The 17500-nt window shown below is 45.9% G+C and overlaps 1 protein-coding gene across 2 annotated transcripts in view; it reads left to right on the top strand.

The window, feature by feature from the left end:
- sox6 (SRY-box transcription factor 6) overlaps positions 1-17500 on the top strand; it is a 152675-nt gene that overhangs the window by 76952 nt on the left and 58223 nt on the right. For both annotated transcript variants that reach the window (XM_079998340.1, XM_079998341.1), the window contains exons 8-9: positions 11712-11884; positions 13843-13911. In XM_079998340.1, coding sequence (XP_079854466.1) covers positions 11712-11884; positions 13843-13911 — 242 coding nt within the window. The remainder of the gene's footprint in view (positions 1-11711; positions 11885-13842; positions 13912-17500) is intronic.

The following is a 17500-nucleotide window of genomic DNA, read 5'->3' as shown; positions in this document are numbered from 1 at the left end:
TCTGGACGTAAACAGAACCTGAGGAGACACTGAGCGAGTTTTGGGAGAGGGAGCGTAGACATGCAGAGCCCCCCCACACACACACACACATACACACATACACACACTGGACGAGCCCACAGCCCACAGAGTGGAATGTCTTGACTCTGTCAGTGAACGCCCTGCGCATCGTGTCAAGCACCGCACGGCAAGGCACCGCTCAGCACCCCCCACCCCCCACGCCCACCCCCACCCCCCCAAACAAAAAAAAAAAAAGCTTTTGAAATAAGTTTATGACAGGGAGGAAGGTGGGCCGGGGGGCCGGGCCGGACCGCCGCTCGAACCTTAGCACCGGCTGTTACTAAGAGCTGCGGTGTTTACGCAGCAGCAGCTGGCTGATAACGCCGCCACACACTCCTGCACTGGTCTACCATCCATCCCTCCATTGTTCTACTCACTAGTACACCTGGTGTAGCTGCATAGTTCTGTCTCTGCGGTTCACACAAAAACACTAAGCCTGTTACTCGCTGATATTATCAGGACCTGACACTTACTTTTAGAAGTGGTTGGCAACCATGCATCAGCTTTTGGTTGCCAAGACTCCCACATTGTTTTTGGTATTTGAAAGCAAGGCAGGTTTATCTGTATGGCACATTTGATACACGAGGCCAATTCAAAGCGCTTTGGGAATAAAATAATAGAGATAAAAAAAGACTCCATAATATCTCCTCCGACATCCCATACGGAACTTTACTTTTTTCAAAAAATAATGACTTTATGAAAATCGAAAAATCAGACAAAAATCTGAAAGAGCTTTAACGTTTCTTAATGGAATTTCATGGATAAAAAGGCTTTTTATCATTTCATAATTGAGTCATATTGATCCTTTATAATTATAACCCATAATGCAATATTAAGATAGTGATATCAAGAAAGGGGAAGCATAGTAATTCACAGAAATGTATTTTTATGCTTATATTTAACTTGACTGAAGTCCAACTTGTTTTTTCTTTATTTTTGTATGGTTTTAAACTATGTTGGAAAAGTTTTGCCGCTTATGCCTGATTACTACATTGGTTGCCCCGTTTTCAACCACACACAAGATGGCGGATCAAATCTTGTCGCCCTCCTTCTAAGTGCCCGTTTAACCAAATTCCTAACTATTAGCGACGCACCTGCAAACACCACCGACTCCGCTGGTGTGCGAATATTTTTTTTATTTTTTTTATTATCCCCTTAAATAACTAATTTTATTACACATGGTTGACACACATGAATGATATTGGCCTTTGGTTTTAATTATTGGATTACATTTTCACCAGGCAAAGAAAAAAAAAAAGAAAAAAAAGAAAAAAGAAAAACGCCGTAGAATGTTCTAATAAGTATATTCATTGGCAATAACCTTAATGAACCGAAGGATAAATCACCGCTTGGTAAACTAGATTCATTGTACCTGCCCCACTATATGCCACTGTAGATCAAAGTGCAGTGGGCAAAATGTTTAAAATGATTTAGCCTTTTGAAAGTGGATCTATTAAATTACAGGGGGATTTCTCCTGTTTGATGAATGGCAGCGCCGAGGTTCCTCGGCGGTGTGTAAACAGGCAGGCGGCCTGATAATGTGCGCTGCGGCCTCTGTCTGTCGCCGCCGCCGCGCGCAGACGCGCACGGGGCCCCTGCACCAAAACGCTGCCGCTATCACATCGGCAAGTCTTTTTAATTAGCATGCCATTTCATAGCGCCGTCGACGTTTCAGAGGGAGGCTTTGTGCTCCCCGCTCACAAATGTCTCTCTCTGCGTTTGATGTCGGGCTCGCTGTAAATACGGGCAATTAAAAAGGAGCCCAGGGTTGGAGAGACACAAGGTCTGCCTAATTAAAACACAAACAAAGGTAGCAAACAGAAAACACCTTATGATTAAGATCTAAAGTGTCATAACGACTCAGGCGGGGAGGGGGGCTCCGATAATTGTCAGGTTAAAAATCAATACAAAGGGAAAACATGGCCTGTAGGATTATATGAATAAAAGAAAATAGGAAATTGGGTCTGACGTGCAAATAAACGCTGCACACCGTGGGCTGACCTTGCATATTCCATTCTTATTATTTTACCCATATCCCCACATTTATTCAATCCCCAGTGCAATTACGTCTAATACCTGGGCTGCCTCCCGACATTGTTTGATCGATAACGAGGGATGGCTTTTAAAGCTCAAGTACATGTCAGATTCGTTTTGTTTTTTCATAAACAGTCGGCCGTGGGCATTTCACACGCTTATGGGTATTCCAGGGTTATCGGCACGACTTTGTTAATATTGTTTATTTTTTTCCTTTTTTTCTTTGTCCTCCGCCGCTTGAGAAACTCTCTTTAGGCGCACGAATGTGTCCCTGCAGAGGCAAGCGGTGGAATTCGGCGGGTTCACGGGGAAACAATAGCCTAGACAGAATTTGACCGAGGGCTTGGCCCATTAAAAAAGAAAGGCATTCTTTTACTGCACTTGTGTTCAAACACGCTCCGAATACCTTTCTTCTGGTGAACACGCGAGCGAGCGGGCGAGAGAGAGAGAGGGCGAGAGAGAGAGAGAGAGAGAGAGAGAGCGAGAGAGAGAGAGAGAGAGAGAGAGAGATGAGAGTTTTCCTTTAAGTCTCGGCGAACCCCAAACCAGGCATTTACCTCCGCACAGATGACACATCAGTAATTGTTACTCATTGTCATGCGGCTTTTGGTTGCGAAACCCCGGCGGATCCGGAGCCGAAGACATTCTTGAAGTCGGGCGGAGAGCGGGCACCGTAATCCAGCGCCGGGCTGTAATTAAGAACGGGGTTGTTCAGGGCTTTTAATGATTTCAGACCTTTATCGGCCCCCCGCCCCCGTCTCGTGTGCCGCGGTGGGGCTTAGCGGACGCGCGGGGGGCCCGGGTCGGCGGCGGCGGCGGAGGCGGAGCGGGGAGACGCGGAATTAGCGGCGGATTTCTTTTCACCGGCCCCGATTCCGCGGGCAACTGTTTGTTTTCATACCTGAGCTTAGCTGTCAATCAGGAGGAACGCCGGAGAGGCAGATGAAATCTCCCCCGAACAAAACCGCAGCAGCGAGCGAGGGCGGCGTGCTGGACGCGCTCCAAACCGCAGATAATAGAGAGGAGGGCAGAGGGGAGGGAGGGGTGAGGGAGAGAGAGAGAGAGAGAGAGAGAGAGAGAGGGGAGGGTGGCGGGATAAAAGAGAGGACGTGGTTGCTCAGACAAGTCGTTGTTCATAATGTTCCTCAAATTCGGTCTTTGTCTGGAATAACGCTCGAGAGAAACGACACTTGTATAACTGCTTTAAAGGCGCCTGGATGTGAGAGAAGGTGCACGACGCACGGCTACACCAACTTGGTTATTTTTTCAACTTATTTACTTAGTCGGTTATCCATCTATTTATTTAGTTATCACCAGTGTCGTGAACACATACGTAGCTCTTAGTAAGTAACTTACAACTATGTACAAGTACAAATACCCCCGGCACAAAACTACTCGAGTAAAGGTGAAAGTACCACATTGACATTTCTTCTTAAGGGAATGTATGTGAGTGTTTAATAATTGATATTGATCCTGATTACAATTCATGATCAAATATTATAGGATGACATATCGACATAGTGCTTAATGAGTATACCAATATAAATGCTGTTTTTCTCCCAAACGGAATCCAGTCAAAGTAGTACGGCTCGCAGATACACAACATGTACTCTGTTACTTTCCATCGCTGGTTAGTTATGAGTTATTTTCTGTTGTTTGTTTGTTTCTCTTACTGCACAATATAGTGTCAAGACCACACACACACACACACACACACACACACACACACACACACACACACACACACACACACACACACACACACACACACACATACACACACACGCACACACAGGCACACACAGGCACACACACACACACACACACACACACAAACTCTGCCGCTCAGGGTCGATGGGCTTCACACCCGGCAGAGCTGTTTAAGTTTCCCCCCGGAGAGAGAGACAGAGTTACAGCCCCCTCACAGGGAAAAAAAAAGCTCCAGCATTCAGTCGGACCAGAGGAAAATATGCAGCGGCTAAATTGGAACACACACGCACACACACGCACGCACACACACGCAAGCACACACACACACGCACACGCACACGCACACGCACGCACACACACGCACACACACGCACACACAGTACTCACTATGAAAAAAAAAAAAATGAAGTGAAGCTAAGCATTGTAGATCTGTGTTGAATCTGTGCTTGGATTCCGATGCACAATACTCTTACTATCAATTCGGGAGCGTCGTCTAAATGACGGCGTACGGACGGTCCCGAGAGGGAGAGGGAGAGAGAGAGAGCGAGAGGGAGCGATCGACGCTCGTCCTACCTGGCCGACGCACACAGGACTCCACTGTGCGAACACAGAGGCCATATTGTTCGGACATCTGGAGTTTTTTTTTTTCTTTCCTCCAAAACATGATTCTACAATTTAAAATGTAGCTTCATTCTTAATGGGTTTAATGTAAAGTGGATGCCACTCGCCAAATACAGAGCCATCTCCATATGTCTGTAAAGCTGAGGTTAGGATCCCTGGTGTGGCGGTATAGAGTATTACTTTTTCAGAAGTCAGTTTTATTTGAACGCAGTTTTGATTGAACACATTTTCGCAAACTAGATTGTGCAGGTTGAATGTATGTGCAGTGTTTTCTTGTGTAAAATAATACAGAAATACAATTATCATGTCACATTATGTTGTTAGTTATAAAGCAAAAAAACAAACAAAAAAAAACAAACAAACCCCAAAACAACAAAATATAATAATATTTCAAACATCAGTATTTCAAATTTTTTTGATGTGTGTTTGGAAGATCTTGTTTGATTAGCGGGAGTGACCTTCGAAAGGCCATTGCATTCATACTTGTAAGCGTCCATTCAACTATAAGTGCTCAACACACACGCACGCACACACACACACACACGCACGCACGCACGCACACAAACACTTTCAAAACAAACAACACAAACCTCTATCTGTCCAGTATATTCCAGTCAAAAGTGCCTCAGTTTGCGTTTTCTCCGCAACACCTTAGTAGACTGTTTGCCCTGTGCACTCAGGTGAAATATGAGCCACAGTAAATCATTATTCTTCGGGCCACATTTGCCGGATGAATGTACAAGAGTGTTACAGTGTGTTTTTCTCCTCTAATGAATTGAGGAATTTAGCTCATGGCAATGGCGATTTTGATGGAAAAAAAAAAAAAAAAGAGAGAAACAATTTGGTAAGTGTGTGTGATTCAATGTGTGTGTGTGTGTGTGATTCTATGTGTGTGTGTGATTCTATATGTGTATATTGTGTTTTACGAACAACATTCAAACTAGTCGAGCGCGGTTTAGGTACGTGTCACGGTGATACAGATTCTCTGCCGTATCTGGTTCTTACATTTGGAAGAGCCCGATAAAATCGGAGAAAAAAAATAGGGAGACTAACCACACGGTAACCACATTGCTGCTGCCGGAGAAGTTTGGAAAAGTTTGCGGAAAAAAGACAATGACTCTGAGACATCTCGGTCAGGGTTCACATTTTTTTTCACGTTTTTTCATCATCCCTCAACCTTGAAATTTGTCTGCCCCCCCCGTCATTAAGGCAACAAAGTGAAAATGTGCTGATCCACCTATCCATCTATTTGATCGGTCGTAGGTTGAGCTAAACAACGCACTAAAGTTTATTTTTGTTATTTTTCACCGGGTGCTGGGTTCAATTGCTTCCTCTGCATTGCATTGATGAAGTGCCTTGCCCAGTGGCGCGGACAGACCCACGAGTGCCGCGGCTTCCACATTAACTTAATTATATTGACGCACATCATCTAAATATTAGCTGGAATCACTGTTCAGCATGGACCCCGGAGCCGCTCCACATCAAGTGCGCTTTTATTAATAAACTCTCAACACGTCGCGTTGGAATAATTCTTGAAAAACATTTTTGTAAAACCAACACACACACACACACGCGCACACACACACACACACACACACACACATACATACAGTACATCTGCTCTGATTCTTGGACCTAATTGGAATCGTACACTTTGTGAAAACACGCAATTAAAATGACCCTCAAGACTCAAGCATATAATGTTTTTTAATCCAGACAGAACATAATATTTTTTAATTCAAACCCACGGACGCTCTTTCAATGTGAAGTAGCACCGACGCCCACATCTTACGGGGAAGCGTAAAGGATTTCCCGTCGTGTTTCTGCTGAATGACATGTGCCGGGGAGTCCTGGCTCGCGCTTGTTAATGGTGTTTTATAGGCAAGATTAACAGCTTTTATATCATGGCAAGGGCAGCAGGCCAGGTAACACAGCTGCTGCTCATATTGTCTGGCTTCTGGAACACAGAGACTCTTTAATGGCATATTACTGGAGACGCATATGGCCGCCGTGTTAAAAGCAGGAACAATCTGATATCAGTTTTAACCAAAGTGATGCTATAAAACACTTTTTTTACCTGCATTGTACCCAGTCAGATGCTGACTAATTATTTGGTTATATATACTTTTCAATAATATATATATGTGTGTGTGTGTGTGTGTGTAAATAAAAATAAATATATATATATATTTATATATATATATATATATATATATATATATATATATATATATATATACATACATATATATATATATATACACAGTATACAGTATGTGTATATGTATGTATGTATGTTTTTTTTCTTTGACCCAAAGTCACATTCTATAAGTAACTTTGTGTCAAGGGATGGCAGCATGTGAGCCTTTTGTCAAAGTGATTTACAGTATTTGGTTTACAGTATTTGGAGCAAGGTCTGTGCCCTGAAAAATCAGAAACGCAGGCCATTAGCCACGTTTAAATTGCTTCTTTGTGCGAAAAAGTTGGACACGGGGTCAGATATCTACAGAGGAGATGCACTGAACACAGCTCATTCAGACGAGGGGTATGTACCTTTTATTGTATGGAAGAGTAAACACACGCACGCACGCACGCACGCACGCACACACACACACACACACACACACACACACTCACACACACACACACCTCTGCACACCCATGTGGAAAACCCACACACACCCACCCTCACACACACTGTATGCACAAGAAGAGAGAGAGAGAGAAGGAGAGCTAGAGAGAGAGAGAGAGAGAGACACACACACACACACACACACACACACAAAAAGATACAAACAGAGATGGCTTCAGCACGTAAGGCATGTTAGCTATGTGCAGACTGCGTCCGGCCATGCACCCGAGGCACAATCGTAGCATTTAGACGAGTTTTAATTTATTTAGGAAGGGTTCGCAGCATATGGAAGCATCCACAACAGTCGGACTGACGGAGAGACAAAGAAATTCTAGTGTTCGAGTGCTAAAAAAGGAGAAGGAAAAAAAAAGTCCACTGCTCGGGTCATAATGGCTCAGCTGTCCTAACCAAAGGAAGGGGAGAGAATAGGGTGTCTTGTGATTTCCCCCTTTTTCACCCTCACCGCCCTCCCTCTCCCTCTCCCTCTCTCTCTCTCTTTTTTTTTTTCTTCCCTTTTTGTGCCTGAATCTTTTATCTGTGTTATTCACTCGGGACTCTTCAAAGTAACAAGCCTCCTTCTTTTTTCCCCGGTACTGGACTTGGAACCCAAATTAGAGACTGCTTGATTAGAGCACTGAGGAGGCAGCCAAAAGAAAGGGAGATGTGGGTATTGGACAGAACAAATCGCACCCCTACAAAGTGCCTTTTATCCACACACCCCAAGGCTCAAATACCCCCCATCCCATCCCATCCATCCCTCCCCGAGCAACCGTGGCGCTGCTTGTTTTCCTCTTATCATTTATTTAGCCGCCCGTTTGGTGGATGTTTTCTGCCCTAGTTTGTGACGTTTAAAAGGGGCAGGAATCTCAAAAAAATAGGTGAACACTGAATTAGCTGAAAGAGAACAACACAGCGACCCCTGTCCCGCCCCCTCCGCCTCACCCCACCACTCCCCCGGAGTCCCTCAACGTCGATCTGGCATCTCCGTCATCCCACGGTGGGCTGAGAGGGAAAATGAGGACGCTGCCAGCAGCCCCGGCTTACCTGCTCTGCTCGGGAGAGCTTTCAGGCCAAGCATCGCCCCCCCCCCCCACCACCGCCACCACCACCACCGCCCCTACTCCGCCTCCTCCGAAACAGAGGGGGGTGTCACAAAATGTTAGACCTGCTCCAGCCGCCGGCGCTCCTCCGTCTCCAGGTCCCTCCGCCCGTCTCTCCGTCCCGCATCAGCGGCGGGATGCGAGGAGACACGTTTAACCACCCGCCGCCGTTAAGAGCCATGCAATATGCAGGGAACGGCCTCTTTGTCAGCCGCCTGGTCAGAGGCGGACCGCCGCTCTCCCCCCTTCCTTCAACCGCCCCGATAAAAGTTTTATCCGCATTTTAAAGCTGATCCATAATTTAGGAGCAGGAAGAAAAGAGATTTTATTTTCTTTTTTTCCTCTCTTTTTTTTTTTTTTTTTTTTTTTACACCGAACCGTCGACAAAAAAACATGCGTGCCTCATTGTCTGCCTATTAATCTGTATTTACAGAACCCTGCTAAGTTCTGATCAAATGCAAGTTTTTATTGTGGATGAGAGTTTATAGTCATTCTGGGCTAATCCCACATCTTGTTTTCACTCAGACAAACACATGAAGTGAATGAGGAACTAACTCGCCGGTGTCCTCGGACGAGGTGTGTCATGGACTTCGGCCAGACGTCACAACCATCCGCTCTCTGTTCGGTGCTCTCTCAGGGGCCGTTCTCCAACGGATCGTGCGGCCGCTAAACCTGCGCATATAACGCAAAAAGCAACCGTCCAATTCTCAAAGCACGCGCAAAGGGTAGAATGCGCCGGTGCTATTAATATCAGGTAATCTATGCAAATGATCCTCATTGCGGAAAAAAAAATCCATTTCACAAAAACCAGCGCTAATATCCACACGCAGTCAGAGCGGAAATATTAGTGTTTTCGGGGAGATGGCGGATACTGCACGGAGTGTGTGTGGTGTGTGTGGGGGGTGGCTCCGCCGCACAATAAGACCATACCATAAGGGAGATTTTCATTCCCCCGTTATGTACGAGGAGACCCCTTACAGGGAGAACTTGATTTTCCCAAAAAAATGAGAATGGCAGTTCCAGTTACCACCAATTCTCTGAAGACAGAGCGGACGCAGCTTTCCTTATTGGTGTAAAATGGGTCAAACGGTTTTGTTTTGTCTTTTGCATGTGTTTTCTTAAATTGCAGGGCGCAGAATTTTCCGATCTGAATTTGACCGCTCAAATTCCGGCAACCTGAGTTGAGTGTTACCAATATCCGCAACTTGAATTTTTGGTTCTGAATTTTTAAACATTGAAAAAAATCATATTTGAATTGGACTTTTTAAGATAAAACTGAAAATATTTCAATGTTATAAATTCAAAGTAAATAGTAAAAGTAAATAGTTTAAATATTCAAATCGTGACGGCACTTATTTGCTTCCATACAGATTGCACTCAGCTAGCTGCAAAACGTTATGGGCGTGTCTGCGCTGTCACATCATGAGCACAATGTACTGTGAACTGGACGTTGAGACGGCACAGATAGTCAGTGGCCGCCATCCGTTCTTTGTGAATTCGCCCCTCAGTCTTCCAGCAGGGGCCGAACCCCCCCCCCCCCCCCCCCCTCCGCACACACACACACACACACACACACACACACACACACACAAACACACACACACAAAAACACAGCCCCCAAACTTGTCGACTATATCGCTCTGTGGACACTCTCCACAAACTGTAGGGTTATATGCTTTTTTTACATTTTTGACAATTAAGTCGCCTTTTTTGTACAGTATTGACATTCAGTGCGACACCACCAAGTGGCCACCGAGCCTGTGAGGGCTGAGCGGCTGTGATTGAGTCCAGATGGTTGTTTGCCTGTTCAAGGACCTCGGTGCCAGCTTGGGGTCCTGATGGCCCCTCTCCTCAGCCCGGCAGTCTGGGAGGATAAGTAGCGGGGGCCACACCCCAGTGTCCTCTCACTTATTAGCCTCGACCCTCTCAGCACACAGCATTTTTTAAATAATTTTTCAGCTTTCCCTCTCCCTCTCGCTCTATCGATAGCGCCTAAATGCGACCGATGTGGTTCCCTGCACAAAGCCGGGGCGTCGTGCCAAACGGGGAAGGGAAAAAAAAAAAAAAAAAAAGGTCTGGGAAGAAATGGTGTTGAATGTGTCAATTTTACAGATTCACAACAAAAGTGGAGTCGGGGGGGTAAATAAGAAGTCAATTCAGCGCTCAAAAAACCACATGCAAAGCGGCATGAATGGCTGCTTTTAGGTGCTTTTTTCATTAGGGGGATAAATGGAGAATTGCAGCTCTCTTCCACTGCGGCAGGCAGCGCGAGGTGAGGCGAGGCTCAGACAGGCCCACCAGTAAATTGCCTTGAATGGGTTCTGGAGGTTGACAGGCCCTATTAAGACAAACGGTCTTCCTCATCGGAGAGATAAAATAAATCAGGTGTTTAGTCAAATTAAAATAGTTTGAGCGGAGAGGGCCCCAGGGAGCTCGGAGAGAAACTCAAGACAGATGTGGCCAAAGGAGAGAGAGGAAGACACCCAGGAAACAAATCCAGCTACTGCTGGCCCCAGGCCAGGCATTACTGTAGTGTTCTGTGGCTCCCCATGCCTTTATCCTCTCTTTCTGTCCCCCACTCCACCACCACCCTCACCCCACCCCCTCTCCCTCTCTCTCTCTTTCATTTTCCCTGTCTCCTGTTTTCGTGCTCCCGGATCAGCTTGTCACACAGAAGTGCAGCTGGAGGAGAGTGAGTTACTGTCTAGACTCTCACTGGCAATTATGTTGGGTGTGTAAGTCAATGGGAGGATCACTTAGCATTGATTAGCAGGAGGTGGAGAGGCAGTGCAGTGGAGCCGCTCTCTCCATCACACTCACGTGCACGCCCGCGCACGTGCACGCGGGCACACACACACACACACACATACACACACACACACACACACACACACCCGCGCCCTAGACACGCCGGGAGACGCGTGGGGGCCGGAGCGGAACTGGAGGCGAAGCCCGAGATTCAAGACGACGTCGACGACGTACCGGCGTCGAGCTCGCCGCGAGCGCCCGGGACGCCTCCGCACTTTCTCGCGGTTGGGTTTCGCGCCTCGGGCACTTTTGTCTTGTTTTTTTTTTTTTGTTGTTTTTTTTCTTTTTTTGTGTGCAACAATTCCTCTCTCACTCGCTGTCTCACGCCGGAGAAGTGTGAGTGCCAGCTGCAGTAGAATAGACACCTCTGGGCTGTGACCTTAACACGTCTAGCGAAGTCACTGCAGTCGGTGAGGCTTCCTTTGTGTACGACGCTCTAGAGTAGCAAGCGTCTAGCTTCGCCATTTCCTAGGTTTTGGCTATGTGCAGTATCACCCAAGTACTTATTATATGAATTATCAGTGCTTTGCATACTGCATACTGAAATGTGTGAACCGCTCAACCCAACCCAACCCAACAACTATTCCGTTTTTATGAACGTTTCTCGTTCTCCCTATAACGCTCACGCTCACTCTCTCTCTTTCTCTCTCTCTCTCTCTCTCCCTCTCCCTCTCCCTCTCTCTCTCTCTCTCTCTCTCTCTCTCTCTCTCTCCCTCTCTGTTTTCTTCCTGTTTGCTCCCCGCTAGGTACTCCTGAGAGCCTGGCGGAAAAGGAGCACCAGCTCTCCACCATGATCACCCAGCTGATCAGCCTCCGAGAGCAGCTCCTGGCGGCTCACGACGAGCAGAAGAAGCTGGCTGCCTCGCAGATGGAGAAGCAACGGCAGCAAATGGAGCTCGCCCGCCAGCAACAGGAACAGGTATACGTATGCCTCTCTTCCTCCTTTCTTTCTTCTTCTTCTTCTTCTTCTTCTTCTTCTTCTTCTTCTCCTTTTCTGTCTCTCTCTCTCTCTCTCTCGCTCTCTCCATCTCTTCCCATTACTTTTCTTTGGTTCCTTTGCTTTCTTTGGTTACTTGGCTTCTTTATTTCCTTCCTTCTCTCTTCGTTTCTTGCTTCCTTCCCCCCTTCCTTTCCTCTCTCAGCCCGCTCCCTGCATTAATATTGTTGTCATTATCCACCTCCACTGACTTCCACTATACACCATAAGATCAATTTGTCACATGCTCAGTCTTTTAAGCGTCTATTGGTTCATCTTTAATTTCATGGATGAAATATGGCAATAAAAATGTTATTCCTCGATAGGGGAATGTGGGATAATATTAGATTTAAGAGATGTTATATTTTTTTGTATCGGCTCGACTGTTTAATACAACTTTTGTCACGCTCCCTCACTCACATTTATGCAGCGCGCGGGGGGGGTGTTATTATGACTTGTACCAACAAAATGTGAGTGGATGTGCGAATTAAATCTTGTATTAAACGCGGAAATCCTCTATATCTTATAAATCGACTCCTATTAGAACAAGCCTGGCATTCGATTTGCGGCACAAATCAGCCCAATGAGCCATATTGTACAAATCAGCAAATTAGCAAAGGCCATGAAGTGTGTTAATGTCTGTGAAGGAATAAGGACGCAAACTATCCACACGGGCGACACTTTTATTATCAGCAGCCGCCCTAATGGCTATGAGTCAATTATCAGCAGAGAGTTCACCCAGAGTTTTCACGGCACACCATCAAACCTTCCCCGTGTAAAACGGAGAGATAAGACCACGAGGGTCGGATTGATGCATCTGGCGGCAGTACACTAATAATACATTACCACTATTGATTTCTTTTTCAATCAATCGTATTCGTACGCGAACTACAGATAATTATGAAGTCACGCTCAACTCTCCGACTTCGCTAGACATTCTCTATACAAACGCAAAGGGACGCAAACGACACAAATTTTATTGTTTTCGGTGGCGCTTCCGGAAAAAAAACCAACAAAAAAAACGTGTCCATCCCGACTCGGTATCCACCGAATCCCCGAGCGCCGGGTGGAGGGTGGGGAAGAGGCGTGCGGGGAAGGGCCCCGCAAAGAGCTCCAACGTCATCGAACCGCCGTGACACAACGCTGTAATTAACTGTTGACACACATGAGGAAGCCGAGCGCAAATTAATCCTGACACATTTGCAGACGGCCGGCATGTTACCGGGAACACTTTGTAATTATATTTGAAAATGAAAATTAAATGACACTTAAAACCCGGTTGTCACGCTCGCTGAGGCATGTGTGTAGTTAGAAGGTAGCGCTCAAATGGGATGGGATGGGCGGCGGGACGGCTGTTTGTCCCGTGACAGATAGCTTCACCCACCGACTGCCTGAACCAGCATCTTTCTGCATTCTAACTAAAATAAATGCTACCTGAAAGTACTATGCATTCCCTCCAAACCACTACAACCAATACAGCACTGATTAGGAAAGCACTCAATGGTGGAAAATGAAGCTGGTTTTTAGTTAGAAAAACCTTCATGTTCTGGAACTCCCTAGAGGAGGACCTTAAAGAGGAACATGGCAAGTGCTGCTATATTCCTCTCGAGAAATACGTAGAAATACAGACTGTCACCTGGTCTACACAGTATAATGTGAATGTCTTCTCTAGCGTAATAATAATTTCCTGAACCCCCCCCCCCGCCCCGGTTGGGGGAATTAAGTGTTATCTTGGATCTTGGATCTTGGATCTTAAAATGTTGAATCCCGATCCATACTTCTGAATTCATGCGGTTTATCTAGGTTTTTTTTTACTTGTTCATTTTTTAAGTTAGTCGCAAATTGTCAAGTATGAATGGAAATCAACTAAAACAAAAAAAACCTCTTTTCTGCCTCAACAGATCGCAAGACAACAGCAGCAGCTTCTGCAGCAGCAGCACAAGATCAACCTCCTCCAGCAGCAGATCCAGGTCAGTTCATTTGTTTTAATTGTCCTTATATTATTAATTATTACTATTATTATTATTTTGTTCTTTGTCATTTACCACCATTACACATGCACAAAGCTGTGAAAGGACGTATTTCACCTTCTCCCCGATGTCGCAAAGTGATGACTTAAGGGATGATTTAAAGGACAACTGAATTGATATGGTGGATGGTCCCACTCTTTTGGATGAGCTCCTGACAAAGCTCCTCGTTTATTTTTTACTTTTCCTTCAATATGTCACAGCATCGCTCTGTTTCTTTATTCAAATTGTTTTTGTCAGTATCTCCTCCACTCGTCATTTCCATCAAACGTTAATTGCCTTTTGGTAATTGGGAGGGCTTTAAAATATGGAGGGGAATAATTAGCACGTCTTAATGAACAAAGACAGAAAAGGGAGAAAGTAACAAGGTCTAATGAGTGCTGCTGATGGAGAGGAGCCTGGAGGTGAGGGACATGAAAGGGGCTGGTAAACGCCTCTGAAAGCAGCCCCGTCCCGGCAGAGCCACGTGGCACGCTTTCATGCAGCACCGGAGCCCGGGAAAACTTATTTCCATTATTGTTTATGGCTCTCGCTGTTTGTTTTTTTTTTGTTTTTTTCTTCTTGTGAGAAAAACGTAATTACTTATTAATTCCTCTTGGTGTGCCATCGGTGTTGATCTAGTTTTGATTCCTACATCTACAGCCATTAAAGTTTAGTGATGTTGGTTTTCCTTCCTTGCCGAAGAACGGCAAGGAAGGAAAAGCCATAGGAGTGTGTGTTTTTTTCTGTTTGTGCGTGCATTGGCATATGTTTTAGGCGTTCAATATTTTGTGTGAAAGTATGTGTATATCGCCTTGTTCTTGTGTGCAAGCGTGTGTGTGTGTGTGTGTGTGTGTGCGTGTGTGTTGTGTGTGGTAGTGTACAGGGTGATGAAGTGAAGGACCACCCAGACACTGTGTTATTAGCCAAGGCCGGGCTACGCAGGATAATCAAGGGTTGGTCGCTGGTTGCAGTCAAGGTTGTGGGCTTAACCGTGCTGCGGGAGCCAAGGTTAGAGTTTGTTGTGCGTGGTGTCAGGAACATCCGTCTCCGTGCACCCCCTACAGTCGGCTTCTCCTCACAAACAACACCCCCACATCCTCCTCTGGATTCTCTCACAACTTAAGCATGAGCTATACAGGTGTTGATAAGGTGTTCCAACCTCGTCAGGGCTAAGCCAAGTCGCCAGCGCCAAATTGCATTTTTCAGAACCATCAAGTTGTACCTATTAATATGTGAATAGTTAACTGCATAAACATTGAAAATATATTTTTACTAAATTAACTCAAATATGTGGATTAACTTAACTTCTGAACTAACACTGCAATTACTACCATATAACCTCACTTATGTAAAGAAAATATTATCATTCCAGCAGGAAAGCAAATATCACACCCAGGAAGCGAGTTTATATTTTACTTCATACTTGGGAAGTAGTTTTATTAGACTTTATTGGTCTGGTATACCTTACCTTTCGGACTGTTTCCATTGATATGCTTTTATGAAATGTACAAGAAAATATCCATTGCATGTTTTTCTTAATTTAATAATCGAACCACAAATAACTGATAACAACAAATAATCAGAAAACGCTTTATTACAGAAACAGCTCAATAAATATACATACCTGACCGCGCTGGGAACAGCCACAGATCGGCCTGGGCCCTACCATGGCCCAGCTGCCAATGGAGGTGGCTGCATCTGTACTGAGAGTAACAGCTCAGAGGTGCCACCTCCACTATGTCCCATGGGTCTCTGCCGTGTTGCTCTCGAGAGAAACCATTTCGATTCGAGTCAATATCTTCTCATATTTTTCACATCACATCCTATACCAACGGAGCCCGGTTGTCCTTTGAGCCCTAGAGTCAACGCTAAAAACCTCTCTTGGTTTTTTTACGCAGTATCAGGCACAATGGCGGGATTTACTGCCGGGACATTACAACAATCCTCTCTTTGAAGGGCACCTCCCCAGGGAAAGGCCTCTCTGTCAACATGCTCTCGGGAGCCACTGAGTTGGACCTTTCACTTTAACACTGGACAGCTTATTGGAAAAATGACTCCATATCACACTCTGCTAAAGAGGCGCATGGAGCATGACACTCCCCTCTCGAAAACACTCTGGGATGAAGTACCTTATGCACTACTAAAGGCTGAGTATCCCTCATATCAAGGAGTGCTCTTTACTAATGGGCTCATTAAGCATGCAAACCCTTAATGCGTCTCGTTTTTTAGAGGTCCGTCGTTTCTTCTCAAACTTAAAGGCAAATGATACCTGTAAATTCCACTTGATGCATAATTTCTGATAGGAGGTGTTGGTGGCGCTGGTCATGGGGGGTGGGGGTGGGGGGTTGGGTTGAAGTGTGTATGGGAATGTACTTTGACGAGATACACACGTAGATCCATTTCAAACACTTGAACAGAGATGGAAGGGAAAGTTCCCCTTCCGCAGCCAAGTAAACCGGCCTCTCCCAAGGCGCGCCCCGCCGCGCTGATCCCTCCCGAAATAAAAGTGCATCATCCACAATTAAACAAAGGAGTGCCGTGGACGGAGCATCTGCTCCGCTGGCCACCGGTTCACGCCGCAGACAGGAGCAGTAAGTCAGTCAGACAAACAGAAGACATTCTTTGAGGACGGTCGGATTAGTTCCGATATTATCCGTCCCTTTTCATGACCTTCTCTTTCGCCCGGACCGGCTCCTTGAAATGTCGTCCACCGGCATTCGCCTCTTCCACGAGGAGTGCTAGTGAAGTGTCTGTGAAGTATCTCTGCTCCTCCTAAAAAAAAAAAAAAAAAGGGCTCTCTTCCCCCTTTAGTATTCACCATCTTTGGCTTAATTAGCACGGTAAACAAGCGCCCAGCCTGCGTGTCACAGACCTTCAGCAAAGTGGTAAAGCAGAGTTGGGGGGGACCGAGCTCCCATGCTGTTAGGGGCTGGGAGAGCGGCGGTCTTTATGGGAGATCCGCCTGGCCTTCAAAGCCCTCCCGGTTTAGCTCCGGGGGGAAAAACATGAAACGACTCTCGCCGAGGGTTTTTCCGTGTATTGATGAAGTAACCGATCACATCAGTGGACGTCGTAAAACCGCGCTGTCAGTGCAAAACAATAAAACTGTAACGCGAGACCAACACGAGACCTTTTCATTGGACGCTGTAAAAGTTCTTCTCGCGTCCGGGGGTTGCAGGGGATCCGGGGAGTCGTGTGTGTGTACAGTGACGGGGGGGCTCTGTCAAAGGAGGTTTTTGAACGAGGCGGCGCCAAGTTTAATCAAGACTACTCCTTTTTGAATGGCCACCTCTCGCTCTCTCTCTCTCTCTTTTCATCCTTTCTCCTCGTGGTTGCAAGGAGGGGAAAAGAGATTGAGTCTTTGTCCTTCGGGATTACAATGTCACTTGTTTTAAGATAGCAGATGTTTTGATTGCGGCGTTAGGATCTTATCAAAAGTTAAAGCTCAAGGCTTTGTGTGTGTGGTTTTTTTCCCCCCCCCCTTTGCTTGTTTGTATTCTTTTAGCCTGTCCTCGTTGTCGAAATCATCCTGGCACTAATTCAATCCCAG

Source organism: Zeus faber, assembly GCF_960531495.2.
Source record: "Zeus faber genome assembly, chromosome: 3".
NCBI lineage: Eukaryota > Metazoa > Chordata > Actinopteri > Zeiformes > Zeidae > Zeus > Zeus faber.
Note: the sequence above shows the minus strand (reverse complement) of the source record. Positions and strands in the feature narration are given on the sequence as shown.